At 39.0% G+C, this 24,609-nt stretch overlaps 1 protein-coding gene across 1 annotated transcript; it reads right to left on the minus strand.

Annotated features, from left to right (window-relative positions):
• Positions 1–98: 98 nt before the first annotated feature.
• Positions 99–18,561, minus strand: LOC143616824 (kinesin-like protein KIN-12D). The gene is made up of 24 exons (XM_077089543.1): positions 18,310–18,561; positions 17,625–18,237; positions 17,374–17,529; positions 17,200–17,283; positions 16,967–17,086; positions 16,759–16,872; positions 16,587–16,679; positions 16,350–16,510; positions 16,189–16,263; positions 15,722–15,809; positions 15,576–15,634; positions 15,431–15,494; positions 15,273–15,338; positions 15,059–15,193; positions 4,032–4,136; positions 3,713–3,948; positions 3,554–3,623; positions 3,424–3,474; positions 3,296–3,340; positions 3,060–3,221; positions 2,831–2,941; positions 1,335–2,543; positions 928–1,257; positions 99–146 (listed from the first exon to the last, which is right to left on the minus strand). Exons 2-24 carry the CDS (start codon positions 18,234–18,236, stop codon positions 99–101), a joined length of 4,194 nt encoding a protein of 1,397 aa, XP_076945658.1. The 5' UTR covers position 18,237; positions 18,310–18,561.
• Between the last annotated feature and the right edge of the window lie 6,048 nt (positions 18,562–24,609).

Below are 24,609 nucleotides of genomic sequence, written 5' to 3' on the forward strand. Positions count from 1 at the left end.
GTGTGCATTAAAAATATCAGTCACTTTGAAAAAAATGCCACAATGGAGAAAATGGATAGAAATAAAAGGAGAAAATGAATAGAAATAAAAAACATGTATCATTGAGACCACAACATAAGAACATCCTTAAGTTCATGCTCGTAAAGCTGTGTGCATTAAAAATATCAGTCACTTTGAAAAAAAATGTCACAATGGAGAAAATGGATAGAAATAAAAGGAGAAAATGAATAGAAATAAAACACATGTATCATTGAGACCACAACATAAGAACAATGGTTTGGACATGTTCTGCTACTTTATACATCTAGAGGTTACGCTCAATGAATTATTTTGGTTTTATTTGATCACTAAGTAGTCCAAGGTGCTTTAATAAAAGTTATAGATTACAAATGATATTATAGAACTTTTTATAATCGTATCTGATACATTAGACATTTATAGAAAAAGAAAATAAATGGGACAAAAAGATATTCTGGATCAGCCCAACTCAATTTGATTCATTTCCAAACTCAAGTTACCTGCCTATTTTGAAACCTCAACATAAAGATGGACAAAACCGGTTTTGGGCCCAAACCGGATCGGGTCGAGTCAAGGCTAGTCAAAGCCGGTTTGGCCCCAACCAGTTTATAAGGGGAAAAGATCAGATCTGTTTGAAATCGGTTTTTAAACCGAATTGGATCGGTTTTAACTGTTTCAAACTGCTTTCAACGGAGGAGTTCTCAAACATATTACAAACCGAGACATGACCAGTTTCAATCCGATCTCTGGGTTGGGTCAGTTTTGGTTTAGGAAATGGTTTCGGATCCCAAATTGTTTCGATGTGCACTTCTACCTTACATTCTACGTTCCTACTAAAAATAACTAGCAACAAACGTTACAATTTCTTGGTGTGAATAAATTTCAGCATTATATGTAAAGGAGATGTACCTTTCGTTTCTGGTGGCAGGATTTGCATGATTCCTGTAAAATTCCTTCAACAGTTTGAATCTTGTGATCCAAAGAAACCATTGCTACTTCAGTTTGTTTTTCAAAACTGTCTACAGTAGTTTGTAATGCAAGAACAAGTGGCACAAGGACTTCAATACTTTGGCGACTCTGTTTCTCAGAAAGCCTGATAACTTCTTTCTCAGAACGTAATCTAGCCATCTCGACTTTCACTCCATCAAGACTCTTGAGTGCAGTCTCAAGCTCCTTCTTCAAAAGATTAATGGTGTCATCCCTGCGACTCACATCTCTTGAACTCCTGCAAGTCTGAACCTATAAATGTTTCATAAGCACAATACTAAAACTTGAAACTTAAAGCATATATCTAATCAGTTTGTTAAAAATATTACCATGTGAGCTTTTTTTAATTCTTCAAGCTCCGCTTCTTTCTGTGTCAATGCCGTTTGAAAGTCGTCTTTAATCTCAGAAAACCTGTCCACGATCACAAACGCACCCGTTGCACAATCTGATATCTTCTTGATTTGCTGTTCTTTTTCTTTAATTGCATGATTTAACTGCTCTATCATACAACTTTTTTCACTCAACCGTGATGACAGCTGACAGATTACTTTATCTTTTTCATTGCAATCTTGTTGGTGTGCTTCTGACATAACTAAAGTTGCCCCTTTTAATGACCTCAGCATGCCCTCCATTTCGGTACCTCTGTTTTTCGCGTCTTCCAAACACGAATTTAGTTCCTTTATTCTTGAATCTTTTTCAAAGATGTTTTTTGTGATCATTTGTAATTGCTCACTGATAGTAACATCATCAAGATCATTCAAGGCATCTTCAAGTGCCTCGTGACCCACAGTAAGAACCTCCTGGATCTCATTAGTCAACAGGTTTAGTTCTCTTTCTTTTTCTTCATAGCTTTCCCTTAAAGCTTCATTGCATTCAGTGATGGTAGTCAACTTCGCTTGCAAAATGTTCAACTCTTGTTTGAGCTCGGTTTCTTTCGTGCTACTGTCAAGCAGTTGCTCCTGAAGACTGCTTATTTCTTCTTGCAGACAAACGATGACCTCAGCAGTTTCAGCCTCGACTTGTTTCCTCACTTCATCCATTTCTTCCTCATTAACAGCATTACATTCACGTTCAGTTTTGTACCATTTATTTGTTCTTCTAGCTTTTTCAAGAGAATCCTGCATCTTGATCATCTTTTCTTGAACACAGTCTGCTTCATTTGATGATAGTGGTAAGTGCATTGACTCTTGAATAAGAATCTTATCATTCAAAGACTTGATGTGAAGTTCTTTTTCATGCAGTTCTTGAGAAAATATGTTATTATTGTTTCTAAGATCTTCAAGCTCGTTGATAGACATTAGTTGTTGAGTCTCAAGAGCCTCGATTACAGATTTTGCTTCCTCGAGCTCATCCTTCAAATCTTTATATTGTTTCGTTACTAAGACATATTTTTCCTCAATTTCCTTACAAGACGAGCTCTCTTCCTTTAAACTCGTCTCTAGAATGTCTACTTTCAGTTGAAGATTAATGACTTCTTCAATGTACTTTGCAGGATCCTCATTGTGCTTTACAAGTGTATGAGACAACTGTATGGACCCCTGAAACAATATCATATATAAATGACTATGGAGGGTCTCGATTCAACCAATATGTAATAATCCAATCAAATCAAATATGCTACTTAACCTCTATGGATTCTTTTCTGTAGAGTTACATATTTTGATTATGCTATAGTTATTGCCTTTTTTATTTTGAATATGGAAATACCATTGCTGCCTGTTTTTACTAATATCTGACATAAGTTCATTACAATTTACAATACACTTCTCTTAACAACTTTCAACTAAATAATGAAAATTCAGTTAATAATAAATAGAAAACTTACGTCCAATTGCATATCCATATCTTCTTCAGGATGCTCCGCATGAGTTTCAGATGTCTTTTGGGTTGTATGCAATGACCGATTATCTACAGAAGAAGCTTCCAAAATGGGCTCCTGAAAAAAACATCAAATACTGCTTAGTACTTACCAAAAGAACCTATATGTCAAGACAGATCAAAACTGCGTATAATATATTTCACAACAATCGTTTCTTATGATAACTAAATGTTACCTTTATGACCTCAATACCATCATCATGCTCATGCACTGCAGATTTCTGGTTTCCCAGTAAAGCATTTAGATCTTCAATTTCCCTGCGGAGTTTCGCATTTTGCTGTAAGCAAGAATTTAGGTTGTTCCTGCATTTCTCTAGCTCTTCATGGCTCCTTTCCAACTGAAATCAGATAGAAAATGCAACATTAAACAGATGATAAGCTTTCATAACTTATCAAGAAAAGATAGTGCAACCTCCAATTGAAGAGAGATGTTTTCTTTAGTGTCATCTGCAGCTTCCTGTATCCATTATCAAATAATATATGAGTGTCTAAAGTCTAAAGATGATAAATAAGTTAAAAATCATAATTTTTATATCTTACCTTTTGTGTATGATCATCTTGCTTGGAGTTTTCATCAAGAGCAAGAACCAACTGCCAAAACAATTTTAGTTACTAAGATACAATACAGCAGAATCAAAAGTTTTGAAATAAAATACACATGTACAAGCACCTGATTCCTCAGTTCAGATATTTCAGTTAACAACATTTCTCTCTCCCCTTCTTCGTAAAAATCTTGCAATCTAAAAATGAAACACAATGCATGAGTGATGAGTACAACAACATATTTTTATTCTTTTATTGTAAAAGTTTTGTTCTTTGTTTAATTTACCTTCTAACTTGTTCAAGAAGCCTAATGTTTTCCAAAGCAAATCGTGTAACTTCTGGATTCCTATCAACTTTTGCACGAAGCATCTGAATTTCTTCAATAAGCATCTTATTTTCTTCTAGCAAGTATGAGTCAGCAGGTATTGCTCCAGAAACAACAGACTCCATCCTTTGAATTTTAACTTCTCTAAACTTCAGCATCATCTTGGTGCACTTATTGTCCTCTTCCCTTTGACGAACCTACACCCGAAATTTCATTTTAAATACCAAAACCCATACGCACCAAATATAAATTCTGAATCTATAGGAGAAACAACACTTACAAGACGGTTTAACTGTTCTATTTCTGCTTCAAGCTGTTTAATAGCAGTTTCTGACATTTGCTCTCTCCTCAGTGCTCCAGTCAAAGAGGTCTCTAAAGATTTTAGCTGAGGAACATAATGAATAAAAGTAAATTAAAAGCACTACTCAGGTATACAAAAATATATAACAGAATGCAATCTGCTTGCAAGTTTTTTAATCACTCTACATGTATACCAATTACCGAATTCACTTTTTTTCATATCGACACAAAGTCACTCTTTTTTATGTCTTTGAATCAAAACATACATTCACTAAAATTATAATTTTTAGTTGAGAAACAAAATAATGCAAATTAATATACCTGTTTAGAGGAAACTGTAACGCCCTGGAATTTGACTGGTAGACAAAAATCAAGGAATCATCGGAAACTATACACTTTGGGGTTCTGGACGATAAGTTCGGAACCCATATCATTGGAGAAATCTGCTTTTATCATTTGAAATGTTTATTTTATAAAACGACATTTACGTCTGGAAAATATTAATTTTTATGCTTTTGAAAAATAAAATGTTCTTATTTAAAAAAAAAAAAAAAAGATTTTAAATAATTATTCGGAAAATGGTTTATAAAAGTTTTGCTGAAAAAGTTTTAGTTTGTTTAAAAACTTATGAACTCGACTAGTCTTGACCCGTCGGTAGTCTAAACCCGAACCCGAGTCACCCGAGTATTTAAGCGGAAAATCAAGTATTCTTACACCATCTCTTTCATTTCCACCAACACTTCCCACCCAAACACTCCCACTTCTAGAGAGAGAGTAGTGAGAGAAAGTCATCCAATCTAAGATTCGAGTCCACCAATCTGTTTATCGTTGTTGTCGGTAAGATCTTCTTGAAAATCATACGTTTTTACAACCAAAACCCGCCCCGAATCGAGCAAAAACTCCGACTTTTGTGTCAAGTGTGTTCTTGGTCAAAAAACCGTCATTTTTGGTGTCAAAATGCAAGCTTTTGTGTTTAAAAGTACTAGGAATCGATACCCCTTTCAATCCCGAGCATTTCCATGTCAAAAACTTCGATTTTGGGTCAAAAATCTGGAAAATCTGGAAAACCCGTGGGTATCTCCGTCGCCCAGCTTGAAGGAGTCGAATCAGACTCATTCGATCGAACCAGTCGATCGAATCAGTCCAGTCGATCGAACCAGTCGATCGAATCAGTTCATTCGATCGAATGTGTCGATCGAACCAGTCCAGTCGACCGAATAGGAAAGCAACCGAATGGTCTCCAACTCATTCGACCGAATGAGCTTCGTATTCGATCGAACGTCTGTCTATTCGATCGAATGAGTGTCTATTCGATCGAATGTGTTTCTATTCGATCGAATGTGTGTCTATTCGATCGAATGTGTTTCGATTCGATCGAATGTGTTCCTATTCGATCGAATCAGGTCAGAACCAAGCTGTTTCGTCTTTAAAACCTAGTTTTTGCTCGAGATCGTGTAAGGCTTACACTCTTAGACTTAAACTGCGTTGTTAACTTATTATGTCCTTGTCTAGACTTAGAGGATCGACGTTTGACAGCACCCGACCGCCCTAGCAACCACACCTAGTCAACAAGGTGAGTTCATAGCCCCCATTTTTCTTTTAAAGCCTTTCAAATCATTGGGGGTGAAAACATGGTAAATGTACACGTTTTGACAAAACACATTTATTCAAACATTACTTATCATAAACACTTGACAAATCTTTTGCAAACAATGAACATTGGGAAAACAAGTAATCATGGCAGGTTACGCGTACCTTAACTTTCTCGGAAGTTGTGTATGCATAATCAAATATTCAGGAGTAAATATGGGAATCACTCAGCGTTTAGGGAACATTGGACGTTTGGAAATCAAAGTCATGTACCCGTTATACTTTATCATGAAAACACATTATTCATTGGTCAGTCTTGTGATCGTGTGAACAGTGGCAATATAGGTCACAATAGTGCATAGGTTTGATCTCCAAGTGGACGATTGGTAGACAGGCCGTCACTAGATGTGGGATTCTAAAGTGATCGATTTAGAATACACGTGACCTATGGGGTTCTTAAGTGTTCGATTAAGAATCCGAAGGATCTCTTAAGTGTTCGATTAAGGATCCGAAGGATCTCCTAAGTGATCGATTAGGAATCCAAGAGATACTAAAGTACGCTTTAGAATTCTCTCATGGTACCCAAAGTGATCGATTTGGGTTACCATCAAGGAAATCAAGTAACATAGTGTGGTCTTGTGTGGGGTCGATGTCAGGTCTTGTGTGATCATTATGCATCATTATCATTTTTCATCATGGCATGGTTACATATGATTCTTGGGTATCTTATACATATATCCTTGATACCGTTCCTCCTGCATGCATGGAAACAATAATTGGAATCTTTATACGAAACTCTTGCAGATTCAGTTGAGATGATAAGCATACCAAGCATAGTAGGATAAGTTGTAGGAGTGGTGGGTTAGCCGATGGTACACCCTATATATAAACCCCTACAACTTAGCCTAGTATGCTTGTGTAGGGCTTATCACTACAGTATTAGTTAACCTATGAATTCACTCATCTACTTTTTGTAGTTGACGTTTTATTACATGTTTTCAGGAAATGAAGCAGGAAGTAGCTAATAGCTGATAGAGGCCTTAGAGAGATGAAGGCTAGGCTAGGAGTTGTTTGGAAACTTGATATTTTGTATTAAAACAATTTGTTTCATGTTACCTGGATGATGTAATATTTGACAGTTTGGTTATGTTTATGCATTTAGACTTTTATACTATTGTGCTCAATCAATCACGACCTAGTCGCCACGCCTCGGTTTTCCGCCATTACGACCGGGGTGTGACAGATTGGTATCAGAGCCAATGGTTATAGGGAATTAGGAAACCGACCTAGACTATAACCTAGGACCCTTAACTCTAGATAATTCATGCATCACTATCACACGCCCACACTTATGTGCTTGCTATGTGCTTATGTGCTGCATCTTTAATTGTGTCTATCGTAGCGATGTATTCTTTGGCTATTCCTTATCCTGTTATTCTTATTCCCGGTATCATTCTTGCGCGTTCTTTTTCTTTTTCAGAATGCCTCCTCGTCGCTCGTCCGTTAATGCTGACCCTGCTGACCTCGCTGCCATCATAGCGCAGCAAATTGCAGCAGTTCTTCCGGGTCTGGTTAACAACCTAAGGCAAGAAGGAACCTCGGGTGCGCCACAAGCCCCAGAACCGAATCCTACTCTTCAGGCCGACAGGCTCTATAAGGCTTTTACTAACACTGGGCCTACGAGCTTTAATGGATCCGAGGGAGCTGCTGGTCTTCTCCAGTGGTTCGAGAAAGTCGAAGCTTCATTCAACATGTGCTCTTGCCCGGATGAACTCAGGGTCAAATTCGCGGCGAGTATGTTCCACAAACGGGCTCTCACGTGGTGGAATATCGAGATTAGAACCAGGGGGCGAGACGCGGTCTTAGCCTTGCCCTGGGCCGAGTTTGTTGAGCTAGTCACGCAGGAGTTCGTTCCGAGAACCGAACTCCAGAAATTGGAGGCTGAGTTTAGGGCGCACACGATGAAGGGCGCCGATCACATGAAGTACACGGAGAGATTTCATGAACTCTCCCTATTGGTGCCCCACATGGTTACCCCAGCTTCACGCGCTGTCGAGCAATACATCAGCGGTCTTCCGGACTCTATGAGGGGCATTGCGGTTGCAGTTGACCCCACTACACTTAAGGCAGTGATCGATCTCACTGCCCGTTTGACCAGGGAACAGCTCAGGTCCGGTGTTTTGCATCAGGATAAGGGCAAATCTTCCGATGGGAAAGCGAAAAAGGGGAACAATAGGAAGCGGAAAGCGACCTACTTAACTGCGATCACTGGTGCTACGCCTATCAACTCCATGGCCCCCGTTTCAGCCGCAACAGTTCAGGGAAGACCGAGAAAGGAATATACTGGGCCGCATCCCAAGTGCAACTTATGTTCTTATCATCACCCAACAAGTGAGTTGTGCCGCAAGTGCACAAATTGTGGACGATTCGGACACCTGGTGGAGCGCTGCAGGAGTCCTGGCAACCAACTGGCTGTGGGGAATGCTAACCCTCAGCCTAACCCTGCTCGAGGCTGCTTCGAGTGTGGCGCGATGGACCATTACAGAAATCGATGCCCTCGCGTCACCAACGTTCCTCCGGCTCGCGGGAGGGCCTTCACCATTGGAGCTGCCGAAGCACGCCAAAACCCCGATGTTATTACTGGTACGTTTACTCTTAACAACAATTGGGTGTCTGTCCTATTTGATACAGGAGCTGATAGGAGTTTTGTCTCTTGCGAATTGGTTCCTTTGCTGAAATTAAAAATTTCCGAGTTGGAACCTGCCTTGGTTGTTGAACTTGCTAGTGGAGAGTCCACACAAGTGAGGTCTGTCATTCGATATTGCACCCTTACTCTTGTCACCACATCGTTCAGTATTGACCTTATACCTTTTCGTCTTGGAAGCTTCGATCTAGTTGTGGGAATGGACTGGCTGTCTAGCAATCGCGCGGAAGTAATCTGCGCCGAGAAACTTATTCGTATCCCTCTGTCTTCTGGTGAAATTCTAACCATTCAAGGGGATAGGTCGGGTGGATGCCTAAGAATCGTTTCTTGCTTAAAAGCCAGTCGGTACCTTCAAAAGAAGTATCCCGCATTTCTAGCCCGTGTTACTCTCAAGGAATCCAAAGTCAAGAGACTGCAGGACTTCCCTGTCGTGCGTGAATTTTCTGATGTTTTTCCCGATGAGCTGCCTGGACTTCCTCCTAGCAGGCAGGTGGAATTTCGTATCGATCTTATTCCTGGTGCTCTCCCTGTTGCTAAGTCTCCTTATCGTCTAGCTCCGCTGGAACTTCAAGAATTATCGAATCAGCTTCAAGAACTTCTTGGCAAGGGATTCATTCGCCCTAGCTCGTCTCCATGGGGAGCCCCAGTACTCTTCGTCAAAAAGAAGGATGGGACTTTCCGTATGTGCATTGACTATCGGGAGCTTAATAAACTGACCATCAAAAACCGGTACCCGTTACCGAGAATTGATGATCTCTTTGATCAGCTTCAGGGTGCTACGTTTTTCTCTAAGATCGATCTGCGTTCTGGTTACCATCAATTGCGTGTTCTGGAGGAGGATATCCCGAAAACTGCGTTCCGAACTCGTTACGGTCATTACGAGTTCATGGTTATGCCTTTTGGAATGACCAATGCCCCCGCCATTTTCATGGATCTGATGAATCGCGTTTGCCGTCCATATCTCGACCAGTTTGTCATTGTTTTCATAGACGATATTCTCATTTATTCTCGTTCGAGGACCGATCATGAGCTTCATCTCAGGCTTATTTTGGAGCTTCTCAGGAAGGAACAACTATATGCCAAGTTCTCCAAGTGCGAATTTTGGCTAAAGGAAGTTCAATTCTTGGGACATGTTATCAATGTCGACGGCATACACGTCGACCCTGCCAAGGTAGAAGCCATCAGAAATTGGGTAGCGCCTAAAACACCTACCGAAATCCGTTCATTTCTTGGATTGGCTGGTTACTACCGCCGATTTATCTCAAACTTCTCCAGGATTGCCTTGCCTTTGACCACTCTGACTCAGAAGGGAGAACCCTTCGTGTGGGGACGAGATCAAGAGGAAGCCTTCCAAACTCTGAAGAATAAACTTTGCCGTGCACCGATTCTATCGCTTCCGGAAGGTGACGATGACTTTACCGTTTATTGCGATGCTTCAAATCAAGGCCTCGGTTGCGTTTTAATGCAACGAGGGAAGGTCATCGCTTACGCTTCTCGACAACTCAAGGTGCACGAAAAGAACTACGCCACGCATGACCTCGAGTTGGGTGCTGTGGTGTTTGCCTTAAAAATCTGGAGACACTACCTGTACGGCACGAAGTGTGTCATCTATACCGACCACAAGAGCTTACAGCACATCCTCCATCAGAAAGAGTTGAACATGAGGCAGCGACGCTGGGTCGAACTTCTCAGCGATTACGATTGTGAAATCCGCTACCACCCGGGAAAGGCTAATGTGGTGGCTGACGCATTGAGTCGTAAAGAAAGGACCCAGCTGCACTCTATTCGAATTCAATCCAATCTTCCCTCCTTAATTCGCGAAGCTCAGAATCAGGCGCTTGTGAATGGAGATCTCAAGGGCGTTTTGTCGTGTGGAGCCGAACAGAAATTCGAAACCAAGTTGGACGGCATCCTCTATTTTCTTGATCGAGCATGGATCCCAAACTCTGAGCCTCTTCGAACGCTTATTCTAAGTGAAGCCCACAAGTCCAGATACTCGATTCATCCCGGCAGCAGCAAAATGTATCAAGATCTTAAACCTCATTATTGGTGGCCCGGGATGAAGAAAGACATCGCTTTATACGTGATGAGATGTTTGACTTGTTCGCGAGTCAAGACAGAGCATCGAAGGCCGTCTGGGCTGCTTCAGCAACCTATTATTCCTCAGTGGAAGTGGGAAGAGTTAGCTATGGATTTCATCACCAAGCTACCGCGGACGCCTAGCGGTCATGACTCAATTTGGGTTATTGTGGACATTCTAACTAAATCCGCTCACTTTATCCCGGTTCGGGAGGACTACACTACGGAAAAGTTGGCGCGGATATACATTCGTGAGATCGTTTCCCGTCATGGTGTGCCTAAGGGCATTACGTCTGATCGCGACAGCAGTTTTTCTTCCAGGTTCTGGAAATCTTTGCAAAAGGCCTTTGGGACAAGTGTGAAGCTTAGCTCTTCCTATCATCCAGAAACTGATGGGCAGAGCGAGAGGACCATACAAACCCTAGAGGACATGTTGAGAGCTTGTATCCTTGAATTCGGTAATAGTTGGGAAGCTCATCTGCCGCTGGCAGAATTTTCTTACAACAATAGTTACCACTCTTCTATTAAATGCGCGCCGTTTGAAGCTCTTTACGGTCGCAAGTGTCGCTCACCCTTGTGTTGGTCCGAGACCGGGGATTCACAGATCATCGGCCCGGAACTAATACAGGAAACAACCGATCAAATCGCTATCATTCAACAGCGACTCAAAGACGCCCGTTGTCGGCATAAGTACTACGCAGACAAACGACGCAAGCCACTCGAGTTTCAAGTTGGTGACCGTGTTCTGCTGAAAGTTTCCCCCTGGAAGGGCGTAGTCCGTTTCGGGAAGAAGGGAAAGTTCGCTCCTAGGTATGTTGGACCATTCAAAATCCTTGAAAGGATCGGACCAGTTGCCTATCGTCTTGAGCTGCCGCCGGAACTCGGTAGAGTTCACAATGTTTTTCATGTTTCGCAGTTAAAGAAGTGTCTTGTTGACGAGGCCCTTCTCATTCCCGTCGACGAGGTTCGAATTAACGACAATCTGCTTTTTGTTGAAGAACCCGTCGAAATCTTGGATCGCGAGGTCAAGAAGACCAAGCGTAGCCGCATACCGCTTGTGAATGTTCGATGGAATAACAAACGCGGACCCGAGTTTACATGGGAACGCGAAGATCAAATGAAGGAGAAATACCCTCATCTGTTCTCTTAGTCTCTATTCTTGTAATCTATTGTCTAGAAGTCAATATAACATTTGCAGCATGTATCAAATAATTGTGTTATTCAATGAATATCGTGTTGCCTTATTATGCTTATAAGTATTCTTTTATTTGCATCCACAAATTTGGCTACTCAGGGCTCATGCTGGGAGCACAAGTCATATCTACTCAATCATATGAATTTTGGGGAAATTTATACATTATTTAAGCCAAAAATTTGTCATTCATTCTTGCATTCATGGAGCATGGTTGTGTGTATGTGTGTGGTGTCGTGTCAAATTTTCTAGCCGCACACGATAGAGCTTATACATTGATACAAGGTGAGCTCGTAATTATAGTCCGGAATATAATTACATCAAGGTCACAGGTGTATACGTGTATAAGCAATATGCTATTGTGTAACTAGAAGTCGTGAACTCAAGGTTCGTGTAGAGAAATATTCGACAAAGGTTGAAGAAGTGGTGGGTTAGCCGCTGGTACACCCTATATATAAACCTCTTCGGCACGAGTTGAATATGTCTGAAGCGAAACCTGGAATTAGGGACTTATAGTTAGCGTGGCAGCTGTGAGACATTGAATTCAAGAATTACCGAGGGTAATATTCGCGGAAGATTGAAGGAGTGGTGGGTTAGCCGCTGGTACACCCTATATATAAACCCCTTCAATCCGAAATGAATATGTCTGATGTAAAGCTTGAGGATGATGCCTTGTAGTGGAAAATAGTGTGTCGTCCTGTGTGTCATTGATCTAATAGGAGTCGAAGGAAACACCCAAGTAAGGTTGAAGGAGTGGTGGGTTAGCCGCTGGTACACCCTATATATAAGCCCCTTCGGCTTGATTTGGGTGGTGCCTGAGACGAATATTAGAAGTGGTGGCGCATAGTGGTCATCATGGGATCATGTAATCTTAATCATCGATGCATCAAGTATACTAAAAAGCTAAATTTCGGGACGAAATTCCCCTAAGTTGGGGAGGATGTAACGCCCTGGAATTTGACTGGTAGACAAAAATCAAGGAATCATCGGAAACTATACACTTTGGGGTTCTGGACGATAAGTTCGGAACCCATATCATTGGAGAAATCTGCTTTTATCATTTGAAATGTTTATTTTATAAAACGACATTTACGTCTGGAAAATATTAATTTTTATGCTTTTGAAAAATAAAATGTTCTTATTTAAAAAAAAAAAAAAAAGATTTTAAATAATTATTCGGAAAATGGTTTATAAAAGTTTTGCTGAAAAAGTTTTAGTTTGTTTAAAAACTTATGAACTCGACTAGTCTTGACCCGTCGGTAGTCTAAACCCGAACCCGAGTCACCCGAGTATTTAAGCGGAAAATCAAGTATTCTTACGCCATCTCTTTCATTTCCACCAACACTTCCCACCCAAACACTCCCACTTCTAGAGAGAGAGTAGTGAGAGAAAGTCATCCAATCTAAGATTCGAGTCCACCAATCTGTTTATCGTTGTTGTCGGTAAGATCTTCTTGAAAATCATACGTTTTTACAACCAAAACCCGCCCCGAATCGAGCAAAAACTCCGACTTTTGTGTCAAGTGTGTTCTTGGTCAAAAAACCGTCATTTTTGGTGTCAAAATGCAAGCTTTTGTGTTTAAAAGTACTAGGAATCGATACCCCTTTCAATCCCGAGCATTTCCATGTCAAAAACTTCGATTTTGGGTCAAAAATCTGGAAAATCTGGAAAACCCGTGGGTATCTCCGTCGCCCAGCTTGAAGGAGTCGAATCAGACTCATTCGATCGAACCAGTCGATCGAATCAGTCCAGTCGATCGAACCAGTCGATCGAATCAGTTCATTCGATCGAATGTGTCGATCGAACCAGTCCAGTCGACCGAATAGGAAAGCAACCGAATGGTCTCCAACTCATTCGACCGAATGAGCTTCGTATTCGATCGAACGTCTGTCTATTCGATCGAATGAGTGTCTATTCGATCGAATGTGTTTCTATTCGATCGAATGTGTGTCTATTCGATCGAATGTGTTTCGATTCGATCGAATGTGTTCCTATTCGATCGAATCAGGTCAGAACCAAGCTGTTTCGTCTTTAAAACCTAGTTTTTGCTCGAGATCGTGTAAGGCTTACACTCTTAGACTTAAACTGCGTTGTTAACTTATTATGTCCTTGTCTAGACTTAGAGGATCGACGTTTGACAGCACCCGACCGCCCTAGCAACCACACCTAGTCAACAAGGTGAGTTCATAGCCCCCATTTTTCTTTTAAAGCCTTTCAAATCATTGGGGGTGAAAACATGGTAAATGTACACGTTTTGACAAAACACATTTATTCAAACATTACTTATCATAAACACTTGACAAATCTTTTGCAAACAATGAACATTGGGAAAACAAGTAATCATGGCAGGTTACGCGTACCTTAACTTTCTCGGAAGTTGTGTATGCATAATCAAATATTCAGGAGTAAATATGGGAATCACTCAGCGTTTAGGGAACATTGGACGTTTGGAAATCAAAGTCATGTACCCGTTATACTTTATCATGAAAACACATTATTCATTGGTCAGTCTTGTGATCGTGTGAACAGTGGCAATATAGGTCACAATAGTGCATAGGTTTGATCTCCAAGTGGACGATTGGTAGACAGGCCGTCACTAGATGTGGGATTCTAAAGTGATCGATTTAGAATACACGTGACCTATGGGGTTCTTAAGTGTTCGATTAAGAATCCGAAGGATCTCTTAAGTGTTCGATTAACGATCCGAAGGATCTCCTAAGTGATCGATTAGGAATCCAAGAGATACTAAAGTACGCTTTAGAATTCTCTCATGGTACCCAAAGTGATCGATTTGGGTTACCATCAAGGAAATCAAGTAACATAGTGTGGTCTTGTGTGGGGTCGATGTCAGGTCTTGTGTGATCATTATGCATCATTATCATTTTTCATCATGGCATGGTTACATATGATTCTTGGGTATCTTATACATATATCCTTGATACCGTTCCTCCTGCATGCATGGAAACAATAATTGGAATCTTTATACGAAACTCTTGCAGATTCAGTTGAGATGATAAGCATACCAAGCATAGTAGGATAAGTTGTAGGAGTGGTGGGTTAGCCGATGGTACACCCTATATATAAACCCCTACAACTTAGCCTAGTATGCTTGTGTAGGGCTTATCACTACAGTATTAGTTAACCTATGAATTCACTCATCTACTTTTTGTAGTTGACGTTTTATTACATGTTTTCAGGAAATGAAGCAGGAAGTAGCTAATAGCTGATAGAGGCCTTAGAGAGATGAAGGCTAGGCTAGGAGTTGTTTGGAAACTTGATATTTTGTATTAAAACAATTTGTTTCATGTTACCTGGATGATGTAATATTTGACAGTTTGGTTATGTTTATGCATTTAGACTTTTATACTATTGTGCTCAATCAATCACGACCTAGTCGCCACGCCTCGGTTTTCCGCCATTACGACCGGGGTGTGACAGAAACCCTCATGGTTTTGTTCTCGTGACCAATCGTATTATCGAAATCACCTCCGTGTTCTTGTCTGGTCTCTTCAATGAGTTTTGGACCAAATGTTAAAGATCTGGATACATTCTGCCTCTTAAGGACAGAAAGCTCTTCCTGTTAAAACAAAAAACAGTTTATTTGCTATAGAATTGTCTAATCTTATTGAATTCAGTCACAACAAAAAAAGATTTGCCTTTAGAAGTTGTATCTGGTGTTGAAGTGCCATGACATCTCCTGAGGCATCTTCATTTACCACAGCCTATGAGATGACAAAACACAATGAAAATATTCAAACAAAGATTAATAAATGTGCAAATATAATCGATCTTTACAAAATATTATAACGCTTACATTGTTCTGAATAAGTTTTGCACGCTGCGCAAACTTTAGAGTGTTTAACGTTTCGGTGGCGGAACTGACAAATCCAAATAAAAAAAAAAGTTAGTTAAATCTCAACACAAGTAAAAAAAATAAGACATACAAAGTACAAACATACCATATGGAGGGACTGACATTAGCAATTATCATTGTTTTCGAATTTCCGCCTAATGAGTCCTGCAGAATGTATTTCATAAGCATTAGCGAATTAAAAAAACGTCCAAATTTCACCATAAATAGAAAAAGTAGGTCTTATGTATTCACCTGTAAAAGAAATGTCAGTCTTGAGTCTCTGTAAGGAATATGTCGTGTCCTTGCATGAGCACCGTCTACTAGAACCATTATTACATGCCTAGACAAGTGAAATTGTGATTACAAAACAAAACACAAACAGTAGAGATGAACTTTTGACCATTTTTTTATAAATGGTTCGATTTGGCTTATCCTATATCTCTAATGGGTCATCAGACGAATAAAAAAAAGCTAGTAAAATTGCAAACATGTCGAAAAGTCTCTTAACCTCTAACATGGGTTTGCTCAAAATAAATTACTAACTCAATTTATAATCCTATTTAACACACTAGCCATCTATTATCAAATAAAAAACTATATACAAATAAGAGTTGTTGCTCTCCCTGACACGAAAGTTACTAGATTTGACTCGTTACCCGACATGTCCATCTAGCCACCTCAACATAATAAGAAGAAAACACAATGTAAGATTTTCATACCCTAGAGTGGATAATGATTTGTTTATGTTTGCAGCCTCCTTTAAACGCTCACCTTCAGCACCCGAGGTTTTTTGCCTGTTAGGAGAAGATAAGCCAGATCACAAAAAGGCATAATAAAAACAATAAGTAAAAATAATACTGGTCAAATTCATATGCAACACCTTTCTGAGCCAGCTAGATCAACGAGGTTCAGCCTTGCAAATCGTAGGTTGGAAGTTGAATCTTTCTCCCACCTACTTTCAATTACACATGTAAAAACACAATGAGAACGACTGCTTTCTCTGTTCATATTTGTTGCAGCAACTCTCCTATTTGCAGAACCCTGTAAAATAAAACAGTCATCAGAAAAAAAGTAAAGATAATAAAGTAATTCACTTAGATAGGAGATCATAGAGTACCCGACTTAGAAGCCTCAGGATATCACCCACAGTGTGAACTTCAACTTCAGTCAAATTTTCAACATAAACACCCTTCTTAACATCTTCCCGTAGCTGAAAACAATTTAAGTTAGCACAAGAAACAACAGCATATTGTAGAATACTTGTAAGGTCACTGAAGGATTAAACTTACTTGCAAATTTGTAGATGAAGGGTCAAGGAGATCAGTAATTTGCTCGTTGTATATCTCTAGAAATGAGCACTTGCAATTATATGTTAATCTTTCATCTACACGACTTTCCTCTTCCTGTACATATGTGGAAAAATGAATTTTTAAGGTAAAACTGCTTACGAAGTGTGTGACCAAAAATCTACTTTTATCAATAGTATGGAAAAATTACCGCAATTATTCTAGAAAACAAGAACTCAAACATTCGTGGAGTCATTCCCCGATATGGACTAGGCTTAACTTCAAGCTCATTTATTTCACCAAGCATGGTGTGTGTTTTTCCACTTCCTGTCTACATGAGTAAACAAGTAATTCAGTACGCATGTACAGAGTTATATCGTTTCCAGACTGTTAAGTTTTATGATATATTATTATCTAATTATAACATATTGCATATCATATTACCTGCCCATACGCAAAGATACAACTATTATAACCTGACAAGCAATTCTCTACCATTGGTAGGCCTGCCATCCTGAAAAGTGTTTCCTGCACAAATTTACAATTCATGACTTAATGTGAGCATATTTCAACCGTTCCAATGTACAATAAAAACTAGACATTGTTCCTTCATAGTACCTGGTCGATAGTTTCGCATGCAACATGGTCGAAGGTAAATCTTGTTTCCGGATGCCCTACAAAGGTCACGCTTTGTGCACTTTCTTGTTTTAAGCACCGGTTATAACCATGAGTACTAAGCTCCATGTTGTTAAGTGGACGAATTCGTATCAAAACCTAAGAAAAAAAGGCAAATCACATAAGCTAAATCTTATTTACATCAAATTATTTGAAATCATTACAAATGTAATCATATTGAAAATGGAACTCACTTGTACATTATGATCCATCCAGAATGATGGATCTTCTTTGAGGTCAAAATGCGGTACCTCAACTGTATTTACAGTAGTGTAAGTACTCGGAGAACCTCTAGATAAAGCTGCAACGCTTCCATAACCGCGAGCACTTCCACCAACAGGCGGCTTCAAACTACCGCCATGAAGCAGCCCGGGATTCGGAGGCTTATTGACACTCTTTGTAGGCGTATTCTGTGTAGAATTAACCTCCGAATAACCCGAACTCAAAGCTCTCCCAACCGTTCTACACGTCCTAGGCGTATTCATATTCGCATTCACATTCACATTCCTTGAATCCGAACCCCACCCATACCTCCTTCCCAAACCCCCTTGTTTCTCCGGAGTTCTCATCGGCATGACGGACTCCGAATGCCTACCGCCATCGACCTTAATCGGTGTCCTATCAACTTTGCTAGGGTTTTGCACAGCTTCTTGAATTGCATTCAACGGCAGCCTAGACGACGAATCCGAACTCGTCTGCGGTACCGATACTTCAGGAACCTTCACATTTACCGGTACATTTTCCGGTTCGTCTAAATTAGGGCTTTTACCCGAACTTCGCCGCGAAAACTTGTAATCTCGCAACATTCTGATTCAAACTGAAACTAAATGAGCAACCGAAACAAGTGATAAGTAATCAAAAGTAACCAAAGACGCATACTTGACCGATGAAGTGAGAAATATTATTCCGAATCTAGCACCAACTCCTGAAATCGCTATCAAATGAAAGTGTTGTATTTCATAGATTTGAGCTCAAATTGTTATCGAAACCGGTCGAATCAAACGGATGTTGATCCAGAACTCACTCACTCAAATTAGGGCTCGAATTATTATTATTATTATTGTATTGATGGCAAATGCAGACAGTAATAATAATCCATGTTTTGTGGTGCAGTGTTTGACTTTGTGAAAGGAAATGGAATTTGAAAAGGGTGTGGTGTAAGTAACGTTATGGCGGTTTTAAGTATTTGAATTTGGGTTAGGGTTTGTTGGTGAATAATACGAATAAAGTAAAAGGGTGGAATGAAACAAATAAAGGGTGTGTTGATATTTAACGGCTATAGGCTATATTCAAATACTGGGCCACGTTAAATTTGAATTCGTGTCCTTTTGCGTTTGTTTCCAAAGAAGCACTTACTATATTCATTTAATGCAGCACGTCGCCGCTAAAAATATATATAATATATATATTTTTTTTAAAGTTGTTAGTTTTAAAGTTTAATAATTTGTATAAGACCCATGAGACAAGACCCAGTTATTTATATAGGATCGGTTCCTGGGTCCTAGCTAGGTCATAAGAATATCATTAAACGAGTTTGGCCGCGTCTGGGTCGGTCCTCACAGGTCTAATCATTTTCTCTTTATATAAATCGGGTTTTACCAATGAGACCCGAACTGATCAGACCTGATATTTACAATAGGGTCAGGTCTTAGTACCTAAGATACCACTAAGCAGGTTGGGTCTCGCAGGTCTGACTCGTTTGCCCCTAACTTTTATTATAATCATGTTAAACTATAATGGTATATTAATGTGTTTAGTTTGATTTCGATTTGCATATCATGTGACATCGGCTCTTTTTAAAGTGAGGTCTACGAGAAAATGGAACTTCATAACTTAATAGGTGAATCTGATCTACGTGATTATGAGATATATGACAAGTATCCTACTAGGAACACCCCACTATACGTCTCGTATAGGGTTATACGGGGGTTTATGATAGGGATGAGCGAAATTAGTACTGGTACCGTCGGTACCGAATCGGTACCAAAGTTTTAATTTTCGATACCGGTACGGGACCGGTACAGTACGGGGACGTGACCGGTATTTCCCGAATTTTTACCTTCAATCCCGGTCCCGTCCCGGTCCCGTACCGGTACCGAACCGAATATTTTGGTACCGGTACTAAGAATTCGCAAATTTCGAGACCGGGATTTTCGGGACCGGGACCTGTCGGTACCAGTATGGTCCCGATCTCATCCCTAGCTTATACACCTTATATAGGGCTATAATCAACAAAGTAATCCCTAGCTTATACACCTTAAAAGAATTCGCAAATTTCTTTTAAGACATGTGATGATCATAATATTGATTAACATGCCAATAGTCGGATATTTAGTACAATTAGGATTATAATCAACAAAGTAATACCCCAGTTTAAAAGTGTATTATTTTAAGGGGAAATTCTCAAATAGACTATTTTTACAATTTTTTTTCTAGAAATAGCCTAAGTTTTCAAAAATCCCCAAAATAGCCTTCTTCCTTTTTTTTACCGGATACAACGGAAACATGAACTGATCCAACAGAGTAGTATAGCCTAATAGATGTTGACACGTATTCAAGCGAAGCCGACGTCTTTTTAAGCTATCTGACATATTCATGTTCTCGGCGACGTAATAATAAAGAGTTGGATCTAACAGTTCAGTTCATGCTTCCGTCAGATCCGACTGTTTTATTTGTTCGTCAAACCCTAGATTTTCAATTCGGGGGTGTTTAATTTTGAGTTCTAGAGTGAAAATGAACATTATGGTTGTGTTCTCCTCGAAAAACTAAGTGATTTACGCTATTGATTTGCTTGATTTTGTGAAGAAATAAGAAAGATGGAGATAGAAGTTGGTTATGGAGATTTAGGGGTTGGAGCATGCTACTTTTGATAATAATAAATAAAAGAATTACGTTTACTTATGGTATGTTATTATTTAGTTAAATTAGACAAAAATAATTGAGTATGGGTTTGAACAATAAAAGATGGAATAAGGGATGGTGATGCGCCTTAGAGCATTCCCATCCAACCCCTTTATCCCTAAATCTAAAATTACACTAAAACACACTACATTTTATCTTTCCTTTTCAATTAAATAATATTTTTATACCGTTATCATTATCATTTCTCTTTTATTCACTCACAACCACTTTCAAAATATATTAAAAAAAATATAGGGGGTGAACAGTAACTTTTCAAATATACAGAAAAATCACTACGTTTTTTAAAATATAAAAACTCTTCACTCACAACACCTTAAATCATCTCTATATTATGTTTTTAAAATATAAAAACTCTTCACTCACAACACCTTAGGTCCAAAGACTTGAAGGTATATAAACACCCTTAAACCTCTCTAAAACTCTCATTTCCATCTTCCAGACTCCATAACACACAAACAAACACTCTCATCATTTCGGACCTAGATCCGAGATGAAGAAGGGTTGGGTTTCGTGTTCAACATCATCAAACAACAAGAGAAACACGTTCAGATTCACGTGTTGAATCCAAGCCGAAGCAAAACCAAACCTAAAAGGTACGTTTTAGATGTAAATGTTAAGTGTATGAGGTCGGTTTGCCATAGGATTTGATACTAAGGCAAACTGGGCCTTATTATGTAAGAAAAATGTAAACTTGAGTATAAACAAGTTGTTTGGAATGAAACGGGACAAACGGGTGACATTTAGACCATGCTAGAGTGAGAAAATGAAGTTTTTATGGCCCAGAACTCAATTCTTCGGCAAAACGGGCATAACGGGACGTAAGAAAGTGATTTAGAATGGAAAGGCATGAAACGGATCGAATTGAACCAAACGAATCGAATCAAATGGAAAACGAATAGAATGGGAAACAAATCAAATCAAGAAACGAATTGAATCGAATGAAAACGAATCGAATGGAAACGAATCAAATCGAATTGAGACTCGATTCGATTAGAAATTCAGACTCGATTCGATTAGAATTTCATACTCGAATGGATTAAAATTTCATACTCGACTCGATTAGAATTTAGACTCGATTCGATTGGTTTAGACCTGACCCCCAGAATCAGGAAAAGTCAGTTTTCTGATGAAATTTTAGCAAAGGACTATTAATGAAAATATATTTTTTTCCATGCTGACCTGACAACTTAACCCTAGCCAGAGGCTCTGCGCCTTGAACCCCGCTAGGGGCTGCCGCCCCTAGAACTCCGATACCAGGGGCGCTGCCCCCAGACCCCCGTTAGTTAGAGGTTTCACAACATAGAAGTATGATATAGTTAAAGATAATTAATCTCAGCAACAGTCGGACAAGTGGGGAATGTTGGGGTGAACCATAAAAGTTTGTGTAGAGCCGGATCTAAGCGTTGGCTAGGTAAGCGCCCTGTAGTAAGAGGAATAGTTATGAACCCTGTAAAGCCGAATAGATACATTTAAATATCTTCTACCTATCCTACCTCCTCTACGTTCTTGACAACCCATCTTTATCTCAGTAGAGTCTTTCAGCGGCATGTTTCGGTCCTCTTCCTCATTGCTTAGAAAAAGTGAGTCCCTGGTTCAGGTACAAGATACTAGCATTACCGCCTGGATAATTAGACATCCAACCCGTAATAGCAACGACCCAATTTCTAAGATTATCAAAAGCCTTTTTTATATTAATAGTCGAATTAAAGTCCATTTTTTTCTTTTCTTGATTTGTATCGTTATTGACAATGTATTTCTTAATAACTTTTTTGTTGATTATATAAAAAGTTGTAGAGCGATTATGCGCATATTAATGATACATAGAAAGGTGCATACATTTAAATAATGAATTATATATCTATATTTATAATTATTACATTCTAATTATGATTTACTTATAATTATTACACAGTTAGCCCTGCACAGCTAAGGATGGGTATAACAGTTAACTCAGATAGGAACATGACACAATTGAGTTTCTAGCCTCATTTCCTTGTTATGTTTTCGGGGCTGTGTGCATACCCGATGTGATTAGTTAATACACTCACCTTAAGTGGTAAGTGTATGATATGTGAATGTTTTATGAATGATGCATGAATGATATATGAATAATATAGAAAAGATTAAGAGTATGTATGAAGGTATATAAATATAAATATGGTAAGAGGGTGGTAGACCCAAATAATATATGTGAAAGGAGGGTGACAGACCCTAATAATATATGTGAAAGGACGGTGGCAGACCCTAATAAAATCTGAGGTTATACGGTGAAAGACTATTTAAAACATATAAGTATGTCTGTAAAGTAAGATAAAATAAGAAAATATGAAAGAACGAAAGTATGAAAGTAAGAATGAAGGTACATGCTTATATATGTATAAAAGAAAATAAAACAGGTTAAGTATGTAATATGTGAATGTAATGCATGTTGCATGATTAACTAGAACTCACTCAGCGTAGCTGACTTTTAGTATGTATGCAGGTAAAGAGGTTAAAGGAGCTAGTTTGAGGATGGCACATGGTATGGATTGAATGATTGGCATCTAAGGAAGGAAGACGTGATGTTTTGTTTTTACGTTTTATGTTGAGACAATTTGTGATGTTTTAAGTCAAGTATTTAATGGTTTATAAGAAATAGTTAACCTTTAGTATTCCGTGAAAAGTTTTAATTCACTCTGATATTTAGGACTATGTTTATGAGTAAATCCAACCTAAAGTAGCGCATCGGGGCAGGGGCCTTACAGGGGTTCAGAGGTAGAAGATGATGAATTCCGTCGAATGTAACATCCCGAAATTTCTAAAAATAATATTAACTATATTATTTAATTATGGTGGGAAAGTTTACTCGAGTTAGTAGAGAAATAATAAAATAGTATAGATGAAAGGTTAAGTAGGATAATTAAAGGAGAATAAGTATGGACCAAAAAGGAAAGATGGGCCTTAGTTTCATGGGCTTAAGGGAGTATAAATACCCCTTAAACCCTAATCCTTTTCATTTTATCTCGACACCATAGCCTACACCTTGAAAATCACACACAAACACTATCCTATAACCCGAAGCCAAGATCCGAAGGCGAAAACCCGAGATTATTGGTGCTAGAACGTTGAGATGAACCAAGACAACGTCAAGACTAGACCGTGTTCGTAGACCGACTCGTTTAAGGTAACTTTATAATGGGATCTTGTTCATTTAGGTTCGTATTCGTCTAATAATCCTATATCTGAGTTTATGAGGTAAAAACGAGTCCAACAAAACAAACCTAACTGAAATTGATTAACGTTTGATGGTTTAATTGTTGGATTAACAAGCCGTACGTACAAATGGGTAAATCGCACCATATAAACACGAATGTTTGGATGATTAATGGATTGGGGTTTGTAGGCGAGGTGAATACAAGTTGATTGGTACCAAATTCGTGTTATTTACGTTTAGATTTGAGGTTCGATTGAAGAATCCGTTGCTGTTGACTATTCTGTGTTCTTGGCAATTTTGACTTTGACCTCTGAGTCAAAGCCTGGATAAGATTGATGCAATTCGTTATGATCAGGTAACGAATTAGCTAACAATTCATCATGGCAAAATAACGAATTAGCTCGCCCAGTTCGTTATGTTAAGATAACGATTCAAGTGATTCGTTACTCATCCAATTCGTTATGATAAGATAACGAATTAGACAACGAAGCAGATAACGAATTAGGCTGTGATCTGATAACGTATTAGGCTTAATTCGTTATAGCAAATGAGATGGCGAATTAGATAATAATTTAAAATTAATGAAAATTGTGTTGAGACAATTAAAGTAAATAAAATTTTTTAGACAATTAAAATTCTAATGGCGAATTAGATAATAATTTAAAATTCTAATAAAATTTTTCTAATAAAAATTTTTTCAGCTCGACCCCAGCCAGGGGCTCTGCCCCTTGGACCATGCTAGGGGTTGCCGCCCCTAGAACCCCGCTGTCCCCGGACCCCCGTTCGTTGAGGGTTATAATTAAACCAAAAACGCGATATGGGTAGTGATAGTTAATTGATACGTAAAGATAGGGATTACCATTAACTCTGAACGTAACCGCATTCAGGTGAGTTTCTAGCCCCATTTCCTTGTTATGTTTTCGGGGTTGTGTGCATACTCGATGTGAAGTGTGAATACACTTACCTTAAGTGGTAAGTGTATGCTATAATGATTGATGTGATTGTAAGTATTATGTTATGAATGAATGTTTGTCGGTGCGTGAACGATCTTTGAATATTGCACA

The sequence above is a fragment of the Bidens hawaiensis genome, unplaced genomic scaffold (assembly GCF_021521415.1).
Source record: "Bidens hawaiensis isolate Kalapana, Puna unplaced genomic scaffold, B.hawaiensis_p1.1 tig00049924_1, whole genome shotgun sequence".
Lineage (NCBI taxonomy): Eukaryota > Viridiplantae > Streptophyta > Magnoliopsida > Asterales > Asteraceae > Bidens > Bidens hawaiensis.

What these genes read in the sequence shown, in the direction of transcription:
- LOC143616824 (XM_077089543.1), bottom strand. Translation starts at nt 18,236, where the DNA reads ATGTTGCGAGATTACAAGTTTTCGCGGCGAAGTTCGGGTAAAAGCCCT. An exon ending in GTATCTTTGCGTATGGGCAG is followed by an intron (nt 17,087 to 17,199) that starts GTAATATGATAT and finishes TTACTCATGTAG; the next exon opens with ACAGGAAGTGGAAAAACACA. An exon ending in CTTCATCTACAAATTTGCAA is followed by an intron (nt 16,680 to 16,758) that starts GTAAGTTTAATC and finishes AATTGTTTTCAG; the next exon opens with CTACGGGAAGATGTTAAGAA.